Consider the following 23,094-nt stretch of genomic DNA (forward strand, 5'->3'; position numbering starts at 1 on the left):
ATGTTAGAACTTACCAATTTCCTGTGAAAAAGAAAAGCTTAGCTGCTGTTCCTACAGAGGCTGAATGCACAAAGTTGCTTCTTACCAATGACATTTTCCACATAAATGTCTTCGGAAGCAAACACTGAGCCATTTGCACCATGCCTCCGTTACGCAGCAATGTGTGGTATACAGAAGAGACGAATTATTTTTCAAGAAAATTTCTAATTTCTGAAAAGAGAAGGTCGTAAATGATGAGCACGTCTTTAATAACAGGCGACGGGGGGGGGCTTGTAATTAATTAATATATACATACATTGTATAACAGAATTAATCATAAAGCTGTCTAATTTAAAGCACTGGTAGTCTAACATGTAAGTAACGTGGCAGGAGTACACACAAAAGCGAGGAACATGCTGACATTTTAATTTCATTAATATCGATGCAGGCAGTGAAGCCTTACAACTCTCATTTAAGGCGTGTAATCAATTGCTGATTTATGCCAGTTTGATTGCAGATAATTTAATAGCAATAAGTTACAACAATCAGGACAGAAAACCAGCCACACTCTGGCTGAGAACCGGTGCAGGTCAAACAAAAGCTCTGCTGTCTGGGTTGGAGCAAAGCACGGCTGCTTAGCTGTGTTTGTTGAAGGGCTGATAAAACAGATCAACGTGTGGCCCGTTTCTCCTCCGTGGTTAAATTGTGTGAAATCCCCTGCTGTTGTTGACGGTTGATTGTTTTTTTTTTTTCTTTTTAAATTCTTTTCCTGTTGTTTTCTCTTCAGATGCTTTACTACTTATGCTTTGCTTAAAAGACAGATGACCAGCAGAATACAACTACAATGCTAATGCAGCATGAACCTGAAGAGAACAACGATCTCAATCTGTTGCTCCTGTCTGCTGTAAGGAGTTCACGCCATTGTTCAGCTGCCTGGCTCAAAACTTTACTGTTCTGGTTCAACATCGCTGCTCTCATATTGTTATTTTCGTTTTTGTTTTTAAAACCCACTATTTTAGCTCAGTTAATACAGTAAAGAGACCATCATGAAGTGGATACTGACATGCTGGAGAGTTTCTAAGATGGGTTTACAGTGGGCACATTTCCACCACCCCCTGCATGGATGTGCTGCTTTGGAGTGCATCGCATGGCTATGCTGCATGCTGATAATGTCATTGTGCATATTGAAGATAAAAATTTCATCATGTCTTACCATGTGTGTGTGTGTGTGTGTGTGTGTGTGTGTGTGTGTGTGTGTGTGTGTGTGTGTTTGTGTCTCTATCTGCTCCAGGAGCAGGCAAGGAAAAGATAAGAGTCCAGAGGCTGAACAGCGAGAGAACAGACGCACAGCGCATACATACTGACTGTATATATGCATGTACGTGTGTGTACTGACCTATGAAGCCAGATGATGGGGGATTGGGCTGGATGTTCTCCTGAGTGTTGCCCTGAATCACGTCCCAGAGTTGCCACACATAGCCGGGATGAAGGATGTAGAATGGCTGGCCAGGATGGAGCTTGCGGTGCTCCACATAAGGACCAAACAGGTTGTAGTCTGGACTGGCATACCACTGACAAGACAGAGAGGAGGAGAGGAAACACCTCAGTTTAGACAACAGGGAGGTTGAGGCTTGTGACACTCTTTTTTTTTGTACTGATTCTCATTCTTCTAATCATTACTGAACCTTTCTCTGGTTTAAAATGTTAAAAATTACATCAATATGGTTTATTTAAAGTGCCAGGGTTTAAATCCCGTATCACTTCCACCACAGAATGACAGATTATCAAGAGGATGAACAGGTTGTGTGCCCACAGCCATGCAGCCAGTTCTTAAGTATCCTTAATGCCTTTTGCACAGTACTGTGTATGCAGATTGACACTAGAGGGCTGTTTTCATCTGCTGAAGGGGGGACACTTCCCTGTGCTCTCCTAGAATCTCGGTTTAACACATGTACATGAAAGCTTCACAACTAGTCCGGAGCTAATCATGACCCAATATGCAGATTTAAACAAGTGTGATGTGAAAACTTGAAACTTATGAAAAGACACCTTTTGGTGAAGTTTTAAGAAGGTGATTGAACTTTTTTCAATGACGTCAAACACAATTCAGTTTTCAAAGGAGAGTGTTTTTATACATCTTATAACACTTGGATGGGGCTTCTTCAGCTTAGCGGAAATATCTGAAAAAGAACTCACTTCACATTACACGTAAATAAAAAAAATTTGCATAATTATGTGTTTATATGGGTGTTCTGTAATTTAGACAATTTAACTGATTGCTAAGTGGAAATAAAAGTGTCAGCTGTGATGGGAGAACACACAGCGCTCATAAAAATATAATATAAAGAAAGAAGATGAAAGGCTACAAATAGAATCGGGCACTATTTTTAATTGAGCTAGAGAACAATCGTTTTTAGTCGTTCATCTGATTTGGACATCAACATCTTTCTTTCATTTTGGGTGCTTCCGATCTCTTCTCAGACCTGACAGAGTTTGCTTTCATAAGAGCGTCTAAAACCAGTGTACATATACACATGTACATATCTTTCTGCGACTGACATGGAGAATGTTCCTTTTTGAAAATGTCAGGGATTTAAAACAAATAACAGAGAGATGCGTGATGATAACCCTAACACATCTGGAAGTTGTGGCTACTTTTATGACTTCTCTTCCAAGAAAAACCCAACGCTGTGGGTAAAACATTTCTCACTGCCATTCCGTTCCGTATTGTGCGAGGTGGTTGTACAATAGCGGCGGCTCTGAACTACATTTGATTTTTATTTATGTATTCTTTCACAGTCAGTTGCAGGGTGATGTTTTATTCACACACGTTTTTTTTTTGTTGTTACTCTTAAATAATGCATGATATATACGACATGCACGGAACAAAATAGAACTAAAACATTGTCAACGTAACTTACCAAAATAACCAACATACTGTAATGAGAAGAAAAGAAGGTTCACGAGTCCTGTGTGCTGTGAGAGGATGTGAGCGGTGCATGTGCAGTATGTTTCTTTGTGTAGGTAAGAACCCTTAGTGAGTTTGTGTCCAAAGACCATATATAATTTATCCTTGCCCCCCCAGGTCGGCGTTTCAGCGTTATACAGATGACTGAGCTGCACAACGGTACGATCCTGAAGAGTTTCTTCCAGAAATCCAATCGTTTTTTTGACGTATGTTAGAGAAAGCTTGTCCGAGACGATTTCATGTTAAAACACTTCAGTGTTTGGAGTCGGTCAGAATATACAGGAAACACTGTATTATCCTGACAGAGAGCGTCCCTGTGTCTAACATCTCAGTTTGGTTTGGCAACCCGACTGTGGAAAATGAAAACAAGCAGCCTAGAGTTGTCAAAACAGTGTGAACATATTTTAAGCAACTGACAAAAAACTCTGCATATGATCGATGGCACTGAACACTTCTGTGCTGCATTTGGAGAAGTGCCTTCTGGTGGATGTTAAAGAACACCTCTGGAAAACAAAAATATGAACAAGAGATCCTTTGTACCCAGGGCAATAATACAAACAACAAACACCACTATCCTCAAGCAACAGATTCTAACTCTAGCTACAAGTTGTATCAACCTCTGCCCCCCCCCCCCCCCCCCCCCCAACTTATTGTATTCAATAATTCTTCATATGTACCTACCAAACATACATCGTACGGTACAGTACAATGGACAGAATGATGTAATCAGTGTGTCACGATGTAAGTAAAGGTCAGTTATAATGGTGTCATGTGGAAGAAAAAAAAAGAAGAAAAGAAAAGCTCACCCCATAATTTATTCTTCTTTAAACAGAGACACCGGAGAAGATCAAATCATTATATCCATTTTGTTGTTTTTCATAATATAAGGAGAGCTGGATGAAATAGAGTTTTTTTCCATAGAAGAACTGGCACGAATAATACATGACTTTGCTGTTAAATGACGTACCAAGTACATTCAACATATAGTACATTTAATGACACTAAATACATGGATTGTATTTATTTGGAACAAGGCATTAATTTTAGCATTGTAGGCAATTTAGTATCACACTGGAATCTGTTTTTATTGTTTGTCACATTTGTTGTTTTGCTGCTAATGTCATGGGTAGTTGAGAGCCCATTAAGCATAGTTAAATCCTCCCTGTCATTCTGGCAGTTGCAGTTAAAGGACATTGGCAGCCCTGATTCTTATCACCAGAGGTTTGTTCAAGTAACAACTTGCAGCCAGTGTTCACCTGTTACAAATAAGGCCTTGAGCTTCCAGATCTTTGCTTATTAAGTAGCATTGTGATAGTGAGAAAAACAGCAACAAAACAGGTCAAATTGTTATTGTGAACAAAGAGAGACTTCCTCAGCATCAAATCATGGTTTGACTAAAGCTTAATGAGGGGGGCAGTTCATGGAGCTCTAAAACGCTTTGCAGTAAGTGGACCAGTTGTATCCAAAGCACAATGAAGCAGACCTAAAGTGACCACGCCATCAGAAGATCAATGCATCAAGGTAAGATAGAAAAGCAACATCATCATATATACAGAATTGACTAAATACAGAGCGAGCAGAAGCAAGTGTCTAAACCACTTCTAAGGAGGGAAAACAAGGCCAAACGCATGAGGTGGGCTAAGAAATACCAGAATTTCACAGTGGATGAGAGAAGAAATGTTATATTTACTGATGAATCCAAGTTTGAGATTTCTGGCAGTAACAGAAGGGAGTGTGTAAGGAGACGAAAAGGAGAGAGAATCAAACCGACAGAGAAACATGATGGTGGGAATACTCAAGTCTTGGGGTGTTTTGACCAAGCAAAGACCAAAGAGCAAGGCGGCCCGACTGTCTCGGACTTTCCTCCACAGTCACGACTGCGCAACACACATTTTAATTTAAGAGCAATAAAAAAAAAAAAAAATCATCATCATTTTTAATCATTTGTCCACAAAACAAAAACCAGTGTGATGGAAGATGTGACAATGCTAAGCAAAGCGTCAAGACTTGGAGACGGACTGACCATGAGGCACAGCAGGTGATAGAACAATACACAACAGCAACAATATACTCCAAGCAGCATGGCCACGGGTTGGTTACTGCCATTGGCTGAGGACACAATAGGTTTTGGAGCTGTATACAAAAGAGGTAGGTGTAAGTGAATGACATCATGTCCTTTATAGAAATCCTATTACTCTCTTTACAAAAATCCTTTCCGAAACCTTTTTGTGTTGTGGTCTCTTTGTTCAGCTTAAGGTCGTCGTGGTATTGTGAAGGATCAAAGAGCTACATAATGGTCGTTTGTGTTGTGGCTATTTTTAGTGACACACTAACACACACACTAATTGGCATTTTTGTTGTAATCTTTGCTTAAATTACCTGTTTCAAGTATGGCATAGAAATGCTCCCCTTCCATCTACAGACATTGCATCATGTGATACTCCAGGAAAATGTTAGTAAGTGAGGTGACAAGCGTGCACTATAACAGCTTCTGCTCCTCCAGAGAATTAAAGGTTAAAGCCCTGCTGATTAAAAAGGACAAGTGCTTTTATTATTAACCTTTAAGAAATAAATGCTGACAGAAAGTTAATAAGACAAGACAAGAAAGTTTCTTAATATTCTAATAAAACAGGAATTGGCCTGATCATTTAAATCATTAAGACAGAAAGTTACCTGCAGCATGCAAATCAATTTTAATCGCATTATGCGGTTTTTACGTTGTTAACCTGATTGCTTCAGCTCTCGCCGGAGTCTAGAATCTTATTGATTGTGCCAGCCAATCGGTCCCCGAATAACAGTTATGAGGAAGCATGAAAAATTAAAAAATTAAAAAAAGGGGAGGGTGAGAAGAGGATGGAAGAGTGTGTCGGTATAAAAACATGCTTCAGGAAACACGTGCAAACATGAATCACAGCCATTTCAAGGGCAGGTGGAAGTCAGGGATCGAGGGGGCAGAGATGGATGCGAGCAGACGGCCGATATGACAGGGGGGGGGTCAATTACAGTAGTGAAACCACTGTGGTCCCTATGGTGGAGTGGCAAACTAGCGAAACCTTTCCATCCATTGTATGGGCTGAATACATTAACATTTTCCCTCCACTCACCACCGTCATCTCGGCCTCACAGTGAACACATCTTCTACTGAGACCGCTTTATTGTGTTTTTAAAGCACGCAGAGTCAAGTGGAAGCAGTGCAACGAACAGCTTAATGAGCTGCCGTGTGGCTCATTGGACAAAGACAAAAACACACCTTGTGTAAGTTGACAGTGTAAGGCGCTGGGTCCCAGGCCACCAGAGTCACATTCTTGTAGATGGAGCTCGTGTTGAATCGATGTCTAGGATTTGCCAGAATCTGTAGAGGAATGCACGATGTGAAGAATTAAATTTAATTGTATGCATGCGAGTATCAAGGAAAATGGCACATTGAAGTTATTTTACCAAACTCAACTCAACTTCACAGCCAGAAAGCGAAGGCAAAGAGTTCAACATTTTGGGAAGCATCTTTATTCATAGCATCCAATTAACTTAGCTTAGTATAAAGACTATAAATGGGTTGAAACAGTTAGCCTATCCAAGACTCACTAATAAACTCATTAAATTTTAAAACAAGGCTCACTATTAGTCAAGAATTATGTGGATCCCAATCATAAATCGTTTATATTTTCATCATTTGCCACATCACATCCACGTCTTGCATGTGTTTCGGTCAGTGACACAGGTCTTTGAATCATATATCTATTAATGATTCATTATTATGCATCACACACTGGCTGGACTCTCACTGACCTGCGAGTTGATGATGCGGATGGTGGTTTTGTTCCCCACGTCTCTCTCGTATCCTTCTGTAGGTGCAGCATTGAACCGTAAAACCGCATCATGAGTGTCTGAAAGGAAACGGAGAGGTCTCCTGAGGCACATAATGAACTGACCTTGAGTTATACATGTTATTATCACTACATATATATATAGGAAAATATGAATACTATGGATGGGTAATGAGATGAGCTTCAGTATAAAAGCTTCTTTACGTGCCGTTACAAATTTTGTAGATTTACATGCAGCTATGCAAATCCGACAGTATAGCTTTGGTATTTAGAGAGTCCTTGAGTTGTTCAGATAAATACAAAGTCAGATAAAGTCAAACCTCTGAGAGAAAACATCTTGACATCTATTAACAGTTTCACAACAGTAACCAGAGTTTGTCAATTTCTTGTTGTAGTCACTGTCTTCTACAGATACTGCTTAGTATCATCAACTAATACTTCAAATATTTGAAGGTACACTGTGGCACACACACACACACACACACACACACACACACACACACACACACACACACACACACACACACACACGCACACTGTTCATGGCAGAAGTCACTATGACAACATGGTGACAGCAGTGATGTAAATTGTGATCACACTGAAGATGACGTCTTTACAGACACTAGTTCTCTGCAGCGGTGAGTTCAGGTACCTGCCAACACTATCATAAAGAGCTTTACTTTCAAAATATTACAGTTTCACCAGGGAACTCAGGATTTTGAGTCCATATGTTGTTCATTTTGTTCGTATAGTGCCCTTTGCAGTTCACATAGCAAAATGAAATCCTCAGCTTGACGGATGGCTGAAGTAATAATTACAAATTTGTAATTTCTGCCTGTCTGTTGATCGATCTGTCAGATCTAGCAAACCCATTCCCGTGTTGATCTGACACCAGAATGGATGATGCGCCACCTTTTGATCTGATGCTCCTTCATCACTGCCACCGGTCGACTGTTACAACAGCGTTTGGCATTCAGAACATCACTACCTTCTGCAAACACTCCGGAAAAACATGCTCACAAGCTCGACATTGAGTTTGCCCTCCCGTTCCAATGTAATACTGTAAACACACCTGGTCCCTACAGAACTACCAGACTGATGGATTCTCAAGATTGTTTTTTTTAAAGCAGAGATCATTCTTTCGCCACATTCAGCAGACAGATTTCTCATGATAAAACCAATAACAAAAAAATGATAACTTAATCATTTCTTTTTCATTTTTATTGTTTTCTTTTTCTTCGAGAATGGGGAAATGCCTGCTGAGGTCATCAGGGACCGGGCCCCAAGATGTTAGAGACACACACCCAGGTTTGATCAGCCTGTGGTGGGCCTGCCGAAACACCTGATGAGGCTAAGGTTCACAACTGATGATATGTCCCTAACATCTGCTGGCGGTCACTAACATCTGCTGGCGGTCACTAACATCTGCTGGCGGTTGGCAAATTCATCATCAGTCTAGTGCGGAGGGATTTCAGACATACAAGGGTTAATGACCATCTTGTCCAATCTTTTAAAGTTGAAATGCTTAAATTATCATTTAGTTGTTCATATATATTTTGTTTCATGTATATTGTTTTTTGTTGATGTTTTACTATTGGTTGTCTGAAGAGCCTCTCTTACACATGTATTTGCCGTAGCTAATTAGTAGCTTACGACTGTTTCACGTATTTAAAGCTTTGGATAATTATATATTTCTCTGAGTCTGATGAAGCGCTGAGTGAAAGGCGCTACTTTTTTTATCAGTGTTAATATCAGATGAGAGTGCGGTCACTATCACATTCAAATATTTTGTGTTACTGAACAAGTATACCACCTTGACAGAATATAATTAAACAAATAAGTGGGCACACTGGAGCCAACTTATAAAATCCTAATAGACGTCAGGGGACCAGTTCCAGCCTGTGAGTTGTGTTCATGACAAATTACTTCATTTCTATGAATATTTCTTCCTGCAGCCAGTGATTTTCTGTGCTGTGTGACCATGACCCCTCATAGTGAAGTGATGCTTCACTTGTGACCTTCTTTTCAGGTAGTGAAGCGCCATTGGGAGCAGTATAATCGAAATAATGTTTTTTTCTATTTTCTTTAATTCCTTCTCAGAGGAGACCTAGAGATTTTAAAACTGTCAATTACTTCAAATCAAAGAGAAATTCAGAATAATACAACCAAGTATAAATGGCGAAAACTAAAAAATACCAATTACCTCTTCACAACAGAATAAAATGATTACATGACTCCAGCCTTGAGAATTTCTTTCATTTAATTGTTCTGAAAGTAAAGGAGTTTCAAATATATTAGAATTAGTTCCAGGCTTTTATTTTTTTTGATGTTTAAAAGCTTTTATTTTTTCCTGCCAATGCAATCAATCCCAAACTGAAAAACATTTAACCAACCCTGCAAAACCAGCTTTGCTCTTCATAACACACAACACAACATATTGTAACATGTTCAATTTGAAAGAAAAGATCGGTTTGAGCTCAGGATTGATTTAAAAAGTTGTTGCACAGAAAAGTTTAATGGGCGAAGTTAGATTTAGCCATGGTGTTAATGAAAACATTATTTTGTTTTCCAGCGTTTAGTGGCAACATCAATTTACCGAATTTCCAGTTTATTAACTTAAGCTGTGCAATCCACGACGATCAGACTGGGTGATGCTCGATTTAACTGCCACATTCTGCCGACTGTAGTTCGCAGCTTATGTTCATTAATAAATTCAGGTGATCTCAAGTCAAGAGCGTGCTTCTCCCTCTCTTCTAGTATTTATGACAAGGACCTGGGGTTTCTAATTTCCTTCTGACTTTGTGTGTGAGCGCATTACAGACACATCAGCACGTTTAAAAGCTGACAGTTGTTAGTATTAATGGCTGAGAGTAAACACTGTCTTTCTCCAGCTGTCAGCGGACTCTGTGAAAAAGAGAGAGAGAGAGGGATCTCATCGACACAAACTACATCAGGTCCGGCCGTAAAGTATGTGAAGCTCGTGACACATGCGGTGGTGGCGAAACTGCAGTATTACAAGATCATTATTCACACCCTCTCGCAGAGGGATTGATTACTGCACTGCCAAGGGTCCATCTATCAGGGCCTATGAGATTAAACCTGCATGAGCCCGCTGCTGCGCTGTTGATGGTGATATGATTTAATATGCTCCTCTTGTTATGTTACAAACACATTTTACAGTAAGAGATCGACACTCCTGTGACTTCTTTTGACACTTGGGGACTTGTTAGAGAAAGATATGTGTGTGCGACCACTTGCACATAACTGCTAGTTAGCTTTCAACTTAATATAACTGACCCTGTTCAGCTGCTTTTGAAGTTATGATGCAGTTACTTCAAAGTTAGGAATCTTTCTCTGTCTAACGGTGTGGACGCCATCTACCATGCCTGACAAATACAAAGTGGGAGAAGCAGCCATGGATGTCATAAGGAAGCTGCTACAGCAGATGTCTGGCAGGAAATGAAGTGTCCATTCATGTTCTGTCCAAGTCAGGAGGGTCACTTTGGTCATCTGCTGATGCGTTTGTTTTTTTACCTGAACTGAATTATCATGTGGTATCAATCATGGCTCCAGTTATTACTGTATCATATATTCCGCTGTGCTGGCCACTTTTCACCAGCTTAGTGTTAGGTTATAAATCAAGATGATGAACTCACTTCTAAAAAGGTATGAAATGGCTTTGTTAAATTACCAACCCGTTAACCCGTTAACCCGTTATGTGCCTGAGCGTTCTCTGACTTCGGCAGGTCAGGCCGAGGCGGGGATATGTCGGCTGTGGACTGTTGTACGGAGGTTGAAGAGTTATAAGGCCGTTTTTGTAACTTTACACGAAAGCTTTTGTTGACATGTTCTGGTTTTACGGTTTTGTCTTTGCCATTTTATCTTTTCTATTCTTTTCTATTATTATTATTTCATTTTCTTTATTAGTTTCTGAACAATTGATGATTAATGAGTTGTGAGACAATTCACAGAAATTTGACACCAATTTTGTTACGTAGTTATTTACTGAAGTCATTAATCAGGAAAAGAAATCTAACATTTGCTCCTCCTCTACAATGGGGGAATTTTCTTTTCTAATTTTCATCACTGTAAATTGAATCTCTTTGGATTTTGGATCATGGATTGGAAAAAACAAGTAATTACAGGACATAACCTTGGCTCTCTGGAAGAATTAATAATCATTATATGTGCCATGTTCTTTTTTTTTTCATTGATGTCTTTTATTCTCATGGATTCAGAATATGAAGACTAAAGGAAGGGAACAGAAATCCATATTGGACAAAAAAAAAGAAAACTACATACGAAGGAAATATAAATCTGTTTAATGTTTAATGCTACTGCGACTGGCCTTTTCATGTGATTAGAGCTTTGTTCAATGATTTTAACTGTGAAAAATTGGTGCAGTCTAAGAGGACTCAGATCCACTGTCTTTTTTAATACTTCCACTGGAGGGCACCAATTCAGACTGAATCAGTTACAGACAACACAAAGCGGTTTCATTCACTTTCACTTTAATCTGAAATAATGACCCACCGTTTGCAGAAAAACTACATAAACAAAGAGGGACAGAAGTCAGAGACTTCACCAACACACACTGGTGGATCCTTAACAGGATATTTACTCAACAGTATCACAAACTATGATTTCAAATATAACCTCAGAGTGGAGTCTGTCTCTACTATAAAAATAAAAAAGCAGACATGCCCAAAAAAAATTAAAAAAACAAAACAAAACAATTACAAGCTTCACAAAGAGAATATCTGTTTAACAGAATAATGCTATAATGGGCCCTTATTATGTATTTTCTCCAGCCTGTGTTGTACTGGAGACGCTGTTCATTCTGTTCGCCACAAGATGGCAGCCACACATCACCACACATCCAGACACTGAACTACACCGAAACAACCGTTACAAAACTCTCAAATGGTGAACTCAGTGCAGCAGCTGCTGAGAAACCCTGTAATCTAAATGTCAGCCAACCGAAGGAAAGGGATATGATTTTCACATCTATTTGGGTTTTTTTTTGTTTTTTTGGTTCTTTTAGGTGATTCATCACCTCTCACAGCTGCATAATGAGCGTTTTGACTCAGTGAAGCCTGCTGGGAAGGACAGCAGTGTGAGCACAAGTAGACAGAGTGAGATCAATGCAGTTTGATTTCCTGTTGAAGCTAAGCCTGAGAATTAATGTAACAATGTCAAGCTTCTCCAGCACTGCGAGGCTACTTAATAATTCAATCGGCTTTGGTACATTTATCTCATTCATCAAGTCACTAAGTCTCTAAGTCTCCTCTCAAGAAAAATCTCTTTTTAAAAAGTGAATAGCATGATGATGACACAATGAACCAATACCCTGCTGCTCTGCTGTTTGACATACAGATGCATGCAATAGCCCCCAGAGAAGAGCCGGTCATGAATAACATGACAACTTTTATGTTCTCATATTGACTTCAGATCCCGCTTTGAACTTTTTACAAGGTATGCATGTTGGAAACTGGGGAAATGATAATTAAACTATGACGCTGCAAAGACATTCACTTCCTTTGTCTATGAGCATGTGCATATGGGTCACATTATTGGACAGAAACCAAAAACAAACATGGGGGATGATGATGCATCAAGAGAGATTTAGAAGCACCTGCAGAGTTTAAATCCAAGCCCGGGCGCCCAAAACTGAAGACTGACTCTGCTTTTCTGTGCTACTCAGTCAAATGTTATTTGTTCTCCAGTATTAAAAATCCTAATATTCATCAGTAAGTGCAGCAAAGCTGTTTGTACCTACAGCAGGGGAACTTTTCTTGCAGCATATCGGGGGAGCAGGTGTTGATAGACCACAGCGCTCACACAGCACCACAAGTTGTTCCAATGTGACAAAAGGGTCGAGTGCAGATGCAGGTTTACCTCACTTGCATTCATCGGATTTTCTGAGAAAGGCGTTTTGAATGCTGTCATTTTCTAGGACAGGATTTAATCTGGGTCAGCCAGTGTCTGTAAAACTCTGTCACTGTTTAGAAATGTTAAATGTGGAAAAATAACAACACACAAAGCCGAAGCCCTCCGTATTAATTCTAGTGTTTGTTCTGAGCAGCTGAATTCACAAGGAAATGCAAGGAAGCTATATGTGATGCGAAGAAGCCTGATCGGTTACCAGAGGGGTTTCTGCTTTCTTCTAGTGAGCCATCTGTCACTGAGTTCACACTCTCCCCACTAACCAAAGAGCTGCCAACGTCTCCAAACCAAGAGCACACACAGTCTAATGCAAAGACATATAGCCTGCTAGGCACACACACACACACACAACCCTGCTTACAATCAGCTTGACAAGTTAATCAGCAAATGCCATGAAAAAACATGAATGCAAATCACTGCAGGTGCAGATGGATATTTGTTGAACTTTAAAACACAACATCTTCGTGGCAACTGTAATAGATCACGAATACATGATTAGCGCTGGCCCACAATGAACAAACTAACTTTTTCTTCTGGAGTTTTTGCGAGTTCAATGCAAACTGCTATTACACTGGTCCATTCAAGGCTTTATGGTCACGCACCGAAGTCCAACCCTGACAAAAGCTTTCACCTTCTCCCGTCTATTCAGCCTTTATGCTACTAAACTAGCTGCCAGCCAAATAGATGGAAGCATTACAGCCCTCCGTAGGTTTAAAAACTCACTTGAGGAGCTTTAAGCTGCGAAGGTAGCGACCATCGGACAGTCAGTTGTCAATATTCGAAGACCCGAAACACTCATTACACACTAGGACATTAGGAGGTCCACACCTTACACACACACACACACACACAGGGAACACTCTGATGTCCTGGCACTATGATCCAAATATGTGACGCCTGGTAACTGGCTGGCTTAAATCTAACTGGGGTTGTTGACATGGATGCAGCTTTACTACGCCACAGCTCTGCTTTGTAGTGCTTTTATGATGCTGAGCTGCTTCTAATGAAACTCAACACTTCTTGGAGAAGTTTCACAATAAATGACTTTATTGAAGTGAAACATTAAGCCACTTGACCTGTTCTAAGTGTCTGAATTTAAAACAGATGGAAGAGCATTAATTGCAACCAGTGCCAATACCAAAGTAACACAGTAACAGCAAATGGCAAGTTCTGTCTCTAATAATTAATTAAAGGTCCCGGTTGAGAATTAACGATACAACTATTTCTCTGTTGGCGATTTTACTTTGAAATGGCATTTTATTTATTGAGGGTACCACTGTGACCGTTTTCTTTCCAGGACAAAGGGTCTAATTATCAGATTTATGCTTTAGTGTGAATCTTACTCATCACTGGAGCTTAAATAAAAAAGATTTTCAATACAACTTCAACTTTTCATTAAGCAAAAAATGCCAATTAAAATTGAAAATATTAAAATCTAACTAACAGATGCCATTGAAGCTACTGAGAAAATTCCCTCTCACTGTAAATCTTTCTATATCAGACACTAAATTTTCCACTTGCACCACCCAGGGATCTACGTCACAGCTGTACATGACTGACATGGGAATCTAACAGGCAGATTCTCATGAAATTTGCTCAGTCGTGCTCCTGGAGCAATAAAACTTTTAGATTTCATTGACCACATGGTGTTTCCTCAGCACCCCATTCGGAAAAAAGTAGATTTTAAGTCCCAGAGTTGGTGTAATGTGAGTGAACATTGCCACCTCAAGGGGAAGTGTGCATAGAAGGGCTTTAAATTTTTATTACAGTGCAAGATCTGCATGCACGCTTTCAAACTTTATTTTTATTCTCTTTAAATGTCGCCCTTACTCAAACCCTACGATATCTCTACTCACCGATCTCCTTGCCCAGTCCTGAGCGCAGGATGGCACCAGCCGAGGTGACCACCGCACAGGTCTTGAAGCTGCTCTTTTCCTGCCGCCTGTACAGTTGTTCCAGAGGAAGGGATGGCACAAGACGAGCCCAGCCAAGCGAGGAGAAAGGCTGCTCCGAGCCATCCACCGTCCTCAAACGAGCCTGGGCTTTCATCTGACACAGCAGCTCCTTGGCACTGTGGGCAGCCCTGCGAAGCCTCTTGTAGGAAACATGGTGTTTGTTAGCACTCACGTAGTCTTTCATGGCCCGCTGCAGCCGAGGACTCAGCATGCCGGCGGACACGCGGCCCCGCCACAGCCGCTGCACCACAGAGGCCGACTTGGAGAAGTAATATTCCTCCAGGTCAGAGGACTCACCGCCGGCTCTTCTGTCTGCTGTAGTCCTCACTCTGTTTCCCAGTTCTTCATCTTCATTGTCCCTTTCATCTTCTTCTTCCTCCTCCCCTACGTGGCGGTGTGTGTTACTGACATGGTTCTGATACTCGGTGTTCTGAAATGTTCTCTCACGACTCTGGACTGAAGGGTCTGAGTGAGAACCCACATTCTCTGTACCAAAGGAGGACCAGGCAGCCAGGCTCTGAGGGTCCAGGTAATCCTGGCGGCTGGCTTCCTGGCTACCATAGATAGCATAGGGAGCGCTGTTGGGGCTGTGGCTGACCTCCAGGCTGGACTCTGGGGTCATGGAGCTGACGGAGGGCTCCGGCTCATCTCCGGGGTAGGTCGTAGTTAACGCCAAAGCCAGTTCAGGTCGGGAGCCGACGATGGCATGCTGTTGATGGGAGGCCTGTATGGAGGCCAGGCGGCGAGTGTCGGGGTGTTGGGAGAGTAAAGAGCCGGCAGAGGTCAGGGGTTCATCCACACGAGCATCCAGGAAGTAAGAGAGGAGGGCGAGGAAGAGCAGAACCCAGGCCAGCATTCCCACCAACACCAGCCTCCGCCACTGCCTCATACTGGACTTCATCACCTCTCACTCACATACACGCCTGTACAGCTGGCCCACCAACAACAAAGCCCCACGGCCAGGACTTAGCCCAGAGGTCAGCTGGAGGGCCTGCAAAAGAAGAAAGCTCTGAATACAGCTGCTCGGGGGACGAAGACAAAATGTGGATTATTATGAAAGAGGTTTGAAACACTCACCTCGACTGATGCTTCTATTTCTTCATGTCCACGTGTCCGCCAGGATATAACAGGACCCTGAGAAGAAGAGTGATACAAATTAGTGGGGTCAAGAGAGCACATGCATGCATGAGGCTGTGTGTGCATGAAAACACAGTGCTCGCATAGACACACCACAGGAAAACGCCTCCTGCAGGGCAGAATCTGGCTGCTCTCCACTTATAACATAAAAGGAGAGTTTTTCGAAACTAGGCTCGTTTATTAACTGGAATTAAATTTACAGCTTCCTTCAAATAAGATTCAACACTAGAAGAACTAAAGACTGAACCATGAGCTGTGTTTCAACGTCACATCACAAAAAATAAAAAAATAAAATCGTACAAAATATGAAGAACCTGAAGAACATCTAAAGTAATAACAAATATACTCCAGGGTTTGACTGAGGAATGTGGGAGTGTGAAGTCAAAAGGATGTTAATGCAGACTCTATGGTGTTCAAATGGTTATTATCAAACTAACTTCAGCCTGACCTGCAGTGTAGAAGTCGGTTTTATTTCTCACATCAGCACTGATTGTGACTGATGAGGCGTTTTTTTTCTCTACATGGAGAAACTCAGAATTAGTGTATAAACACTCTGTAATGTTGTTGTAAGACCATTTGTAAGTGTTTATAAATGTATTTGTCCGCAATTGTAACCTCTCCTATGAGGACATATTTTGTATTATTACAACTGTTTTATTCCACTGTCATTCATCATCTGTCCTGTCCACAGGAGTTGTTGTTTTTTACAAATATATTACTGGGCACTTAAAATTACATTAAAATGTGTTAGAACCTATTTATGCAGTGTTTATATACTGCTTGGACATGCTAAAGAGGGGCGTTAAAATATCAAGTCACTGATTAATCAATTACTCAATTGACATCAAATTAATTGATCAAAAATTGATTGATATTGATCGATTCCTTAGTTACGGCTCCTAAATTGTGAGGATTTGTTGCCTTCCTTTGTCTCTTATATGATGATATGATTTATATTAATGAACTGAATATCTGTAGGTTTTGTACTGTTGCTCAGACAAAGAAAACTATTTATTAACATCTCCTTTGACTTCAGGAAAGTGTGATGAACATTATCCACTATGTTCTGACATTTTATGGACCAAACAATTCACTGACTCACTGAGGAAAGTTTGGGAAACTGTCCGTTCTTTTGGGGCGATCAAAGCAATAAACGATCAAGTGATTGCACGCTGGTGTTAAACAGATATACGCTGGTGTGTTTCTACAGGATGATGACAGCCAGAATCAGAAAGATCCGTCTCCAGTGACAAGAAGAACAGGAAGTCCCACAACAGATGGTCTGGTTCCCACAGAGCCCTGATCTAAACATCATGGAGCCAGACCGCGATTACATCAAGAGGCCAAACACAGTGAGATAGACTAAGTCCACAGAAGAACTGTGGCAAGTTCTCCGTGATGCTTGGAACAACCAATCTACCAAACACTATGTGCAAGGCAAAAGGTGGTCACACCGAATATTGATATATGTTTTTCTCTGTTTACTGCACTTTGTTAGAAGTTAAAGTATCTGCAGTGCTATGTTTTCTCTAAATAGACGTAATAAATAAATAAATAACTGCTTTGTTTTTTTATTTGGATTACAGTTAGCCGTCGCCACAGTAACGCTGCTCCACTGAGTTGCACTTTGAGTAAGACACTACATCAGAAACCATCTCAACACATGTGCTTCAACATGACACCATTGCTTATTTCGTTCCTTTGCCACAATCATTAAAAATAACACTGAACAATCAAACATCATTATCAGCCTGATTTATTTTTGCTGCAGCTTTGATAATAATCTTGTGTACAACACGTTAGGTTCACTGATAGCTTACAGAGTGAAATACACAGCAACGAAGGTGAATAAATGAAGCATTAAATTGCCTCACATCAGAGGACTACAATCCTCTCATCCACGCGTAATTATGAGTTTTGGTCTCCTGATGTGGGAGTATTTCTCTTGAGAACACGGCAGAGTGAGGCAGGAGAAAAAAAAAAAAAAAAAAAAAAAAAAAAAAAGCTCCCGAGTGTTAAGCCTCCTCTAGTCCTAATTACAGCTTCCTGTGTCTGTAGCTGCCAGGTCCTGCAGGGTGAAGCAGAAGTGATTTCAGGCGCCCCCGCTTTCCCTCCTCCCCATATACTCAGACATCCTGGCCTCTCGCCCTGGGGCCACACAGGAGGCCAAAGCTCATCCACTGACCCTGGGTCAAGACAGAGGACACCAGCAGGGAACAACTGGGACACAGGGAGCAGAGACAGTATGGGAGAAAGAAAATACTGGATGGAAACTGAGAAAAATGCACATCTGCACAAACACACAGCATCTGATTATTTTCTATAAACTTGCAGCATGTTCTGGCGCAGGCCTCAGGGCCATAGTCAGGTGTGTCTGACAGTAATCCCCCGCGCAGCAGTTTTGATGTGTCTGCCACACTGAGGTCAAATGTCACTTAGTGGAAAATGCGCCATTTAACACCTGGAAATAACAACAGCACACCCAGAAGACAAAGAAAACAAGCAGAACAGCAAGCCCCTACCCAATGGCAATGTTATCAACAAGCAAATGCCATCTATATGCACCACTGCTCCACACAAGCCCGCTGCAGATGTATGCGCGCAGGCCCTGAGGTGTGTCGTGCATGCATGTGTGTGCGTGCAGATAGCTTGCCTCACCTGGCAGCAATCAGGATGTGTGCTTCAGTAACTGTGGTGAAACAACATAAATGTGTGGCACAGATGGAGAGGCGGGGGTGGAAGACAGAGCTGGTTTTGTGAGGGCTTCACAAAGAAATGGTGCAAAAAAGGAAACATTGAAGCGTTGCGTCTGCCAGAAAGCAAAGGACGACTAAATGACTGAGTGTTAGCAGGAGACAGTGATGAACAAAAGGAACCTTAACAGAATATAAAGCACAGATCTTTTAAAGAGCAAAACCTGAATCCAGATTACTTGAATATATGATAATGATTGGATAAATGTTGTTTTTTTTATATAAAACTTTGAAAAGCAGATAATCTCTTTATAGAGAAGCTGTAGCGAATGGGATGTTTAAAAGTGATTTGAATAGTTCATCTGTCAATCAATCAACTAAACATTTGTAGTGATGAGTTCTTGTTTACCACTTGTCTGTTTTTGATTGGCAGCAGCTGCATTGTGAGGATTACCCTCAGCTCACAGCAATATGAGTGTGAAGATGTGAAAGAAGGGAATAATATTAATATTAATCATAATAATGTACCTTTTATTTTGAAGAACATCTGCATTTTCCAATTTTTGATATACACAGAATATTAATGGGCTGAATAAATTGGGCTGTTCCAGTGTGTGTTCCTGATGTGACATGATGCTACGTTCCATTGGAGGTGCACCAAATATTGACATGTATGGATTAGGATCTATCGTTTTGTTGCAGATATGTGAGGACACTTCAAATATCTAGGTCCAGAAATTGTTATTATGAGTCACATGACCAGGGCATATGGCCCATTGTCGCTGGTGACTGGTGGCATCTAGGACAGCCGGCGTCAGAGACTGAGAACATGAGAACATTGAGACGATGAGTAACTTTGAACTGCAGCAAACAGTGGCGAACGCAAATGGATGAGGAGTAGATGTGTCTAATAATGACATAGTCACCTTAAGGTGTTGTTCCCAGGCATCTTTTATCTTGGTCAGTGTTGGAGGATTGATGTGATGAATTGTATATAGTCTTGAACTACGGCCTACAGAAGAAAAAAAAAAAAGAAAGAAGAAAAACATGGCAAGATTGGTGTTTGGAGATATTTTGCATTTGACGCAGCTCATCAGGGACAAGTTGACCAAAGTCCATTCTGCAAACAGTGACACAGAGCATTTCAAATGAAAGGAGGAAACACCTCAAACTTATTTAAGCAGCTCAAGGACGGATATCAGGGTTTGTACACAGAATTCAGGGTGAGTGAGTTTCAGTTATTACCAACATGTTGTCAAAATGTTCATGTCCTGAAATGTTGCTGCTATTTTTTGTGAATTGTGACAGCTGGTATCTGTTGTAGCAATGTCGTCTGTCAGAATATAACACTGACTTTTTAAATTAACATTTTCACACTATAGTGGTCTATCACCTTGTATTATTCCACTTAAGCTACTGCTCCTCGCACACTGACAATATGGAGTGTGCATGTATGTTTTCTGTTTTTTGCTGTGGAATCGAATTTGGTATCAAGAATTGTGGAATTTCATTGGTATTGGCACCAAATTTGTGGTATCCCTCGTTTTTGACATCCCTCGTCCGTTGTTCATTTAAGGAGTCCTTGATTCATTTAATGCTAAACCTGTGACTCATTTGATCTCAAGTACAGAGTACAGGGAGGTCCCTCTATTTCCGTTTGGTCAGTGTGCATACTAATGTGAATTTCTTTCAATATTTATATATGAAACAAAAATACTTGATCAATATAATATAATATAATATAATGATACTTGATCTCTTTAGGCCAGCTTAACACTGCAAAACATCTCCACAGCAGAACCAGAAAAGTAAGCGTAAAATAGAGAGCATATTTATACATCCCAGTCCCAGCATGCCTTGCGGCTCCATGCTGTAATATTCTCAATGTGTCTATAGTACAGGCATTGCCAGAGGTGACTTTACTGAATTCTAGCCAGGTAAGTACATGGCCAGCCCTTCAGGGCATATAGCCACACATCATCTGACTGAAAATTGTTCATTCCACTTTACTACACCCGGCTGAGGACCCAGGGTGGAGAGGCTGTGTTATGAATGCTTTAATCACAGCCAACTTGAAAAATTTGTCTAATAAGCGAACTGAGGTTTCTGTAGGAAATAAAGATTCTGGCTTTTAGCATTGGAAGGTAAAGGCCACATGAATTTTGCAGAAACAACTTAAAACGGGAGAGTTAGCGCAGGTTAGCTCACAGGAACATTTTCTCAATACTTGTCTATATTCAAGCAGAAGATGTCAATGGATAGAGCCTGATTAGCCTAATAAAGATTAGTCCATGGTGTTTCAATAAATATGTCTAACGAAGAAAGGCTTTGGATAAATGAGGAACAGAAAATAGAACAAAAGCTGGTTCTGCAAGAAAACATGCAGTCCTTCTCTATTCTGCACACTGCATGGCAATAGGATGTTAAGTGTGCACATTCTCTCGCATAAAACACTGACCAAGGGGCTTGTTCCTCATAAAATATTGAGCCCTCAAGAGTGGAGTTGTTCTCCAAAAAAAAAGCCCTTTTCCTTTAATATTCAAGCAGCAACTGGCAGCTACAAACTAATAGATCGCTGCGAGGTTATAAAAAAGGCGACAAGACAAGGTCCACTAAGCATTTGTGGACAGACAAGAGTGTGAACGATGTGGTCAGGAGTCACCTTTTTAGATTTCTGAATTCATTTGCGATCTTAAAATCTCTGTCCAAGTCTCCCAGGATTGTGTGAAGAGAACATGGCATCATTGCAAATACAGGACGTGATCTATGTATAAAGCGTTTTTGCAGTAAGGTATTACATGAGGAGGTAAACATTTAGAAAAAGGATGTGGTTTGAAATAGAAGTGGGTGGGTGTATGTATCTGCACTACTGGGGCCCAGAGTTATTTATGAACGTCAGGGTGAACTTGGGTGAAGTGTTTTGGGGTTTTTTGGGGTTTTTTTGGGGGTTTTTTGGGGGTTTTTTTTCGTTTTTTCGTCGTTTGACTCAACCAAATCGTACTCCAACTCAGGACCTGAGTATCTTCGAAAATCAAAGTGCTTGTCGCAGTATCTATCTGCATTTAAAACACACCCCCACCCCCCACAATTTTCTGAATCAACAAAGCGAAGAAACTTTATGAAAATAGAGCGCACCCTTTTCCCCCCTGTTCACACATACGGACTAGGGGTGGAAGGATTTCAAATTCACAGTTCAGTTCAGGACTTGATTTTTGGTGGCGCAGCTCTATTTTTCAGCATCAAGACACGACAATGTGAACATCTTCATGGTTTCACTCTTGGTTTCAGAATCACTACACTCCTTATATAAGCAGGCTTGTGAGTGTGTCTAGTTGAGCATTTAGTTTCCCCACTGGATTAAAGACACGATATCTTGTTACAATTCATATTGCGTGTGAACGCTATTTACCTTGACGACCGACTTCTCCCACATTTGCATGACATGTTTCTGCAAAGTTTGGTTGGAGCTAAAAGCTGTACTTCTGTTTCTCGAGGGGAAAAACAGACATAACCGGTTATCTCAATATTGTTGCCCCAGCACATCAGAGGTAGAGCTGACAAGTGCTCAACTTTTCCAGCAAGATTTTTAAGTCGAGGGAAGGTGCCAGGCTGCTATTTGTATGTTCCCGTCACAATAAATAGCAGCCTGTCACACCTCCACAATTGGAGTCTCTTTTTGTGAATGCCTTGTTGGCGAGAGGTCAGGGAGGCAGTGAGACACAGTCAGGAGCAGACTTTGACTGTGGCCTTTCAGAGCAGGTACAGACACTTTTGTCTTTAGACATGTTCAGCAGACACATCGTACAACTTCGCTTGTTCCAAGTAAACTGAACCTTTATTTTATCTTCCTGCAGTAGTCACCTCAAGTTTATTACTCTGCCAACGGGTTTATGTTTTCATCAGTGTCTGTTTTATTTGTCAGCAGGATTACACAGGAAAGCCAGGGAGGAGCACTTAGATGCGGATCATTTACTGTGAATCTGAATTTTTTTATTATTTTTTTATTAAATCCACACAATCTCAAAACTAATCTGTACTTCAGAGTTCACGCTCCACTCCAGAAATATAATGAACTCCACTTCAAATGAGCAAATTCCAATTTTAACTTTTCTTAACAAAGTTTGACTAAATGATCACTCTAACAGAGGAGTCTTTGTACCCGTTGTCTCCACTGAAGAGATCTTAAATTAATCTCAAGAGAACAAGGTATAACCTTGTGAAGCAGATAAACAGCACTTAATCTCACCATTTGATCTGCCACATGTTAGACAGAGTTCACACAGAAATTATCTCATCAACACCTTTAAAAGTCAGAATTCGGTACAGACTTTTGGGTTGCATGTGAATGCTCCCTGTCAGATTGGTACATTCCTAACGTTAGAACGTCTTTAATACAGAGGTAATTACACATGTATTGACCTTGGGAATAATATTTCACTGTACAACACATACTGCTGTACTTCTTCATATAATCTCAAGCTAGAAACTTGTGCAGTTACAGATCAGAGAAGAAAAAAATGAGACACTGCAGACAGGAGCAAGGACGGACTGTAACAAGGACATCAGAAGTCACTTGCAGTCCTGAAATGAAG

At 40.8% G+C, this 23,094-nt stretch overlaps 1 protein-coding gene across 2 annotated transcripts in view; it reads right to left on the reverse strand.

Moving 5' to 3' along the window:
* LOC111662108 (beta-galactoside alpha-2,6-sialyltransferase 2) overlaps window positions 1-23,094 on the reverse strand; it is a 39,540-nt gene that overhangs the window by 8,181 nt on the left and 8,265 nt on the right. Inside the window, exons 2-7 of one of the 2 annotated variants that reach the window (XM_023415858.2) lie at window positions 19,429-19,514; window positions 15,750-15,806; window positions 14,574-15,663; window positions 6,734-6,831; window positions 6,198-6,299; window positions 1,376-1,550 (exon numbers count right to left, since the gene is read on the reverse strand). In XM_023415858.2, the coding sequence (XP_023271626.1) occupies window positions 1,376-1,550; window positions 6,198-6,299; window positions 6,734-6,831; window positions 14,574-15,573 (1,375 nt within the window). In that variant the 5' untranslated portion in view covers window positions 15,574-15,663; window positions 15,750-15,806; window positions 19,429-19,514. The remainder of the gene's footprint in view (window positions 1-1,375; window positions 1,551-6,197; window positions 6,300-6,733; window positions 6,832-14,573; window positions 15,664-15,749; window positions 15,807-19,428; window positions 19,515-23,094) is intronic. The other variant, XM_023415859.2, reaches the window with a different exon arrangement.

This window comes from Seriola lalandi, unplaced genomic scaffold (assembly GCF_002814215.2).
Source record: "Seriola lalandi dorsalis isolate HSWRI2012SDOR001 ecotype SW California unplaced genomic scaffold, Sedor1 jcf7180002054559, whole genome shotgun sequence".
Classification (NCBI taxonomy): domain Eukaryota; kingdom Metazoa; phylum Chordata; class Actinopteri; order Carangiformes; family Carangidae; genus Seriola; species Seriola lalandi.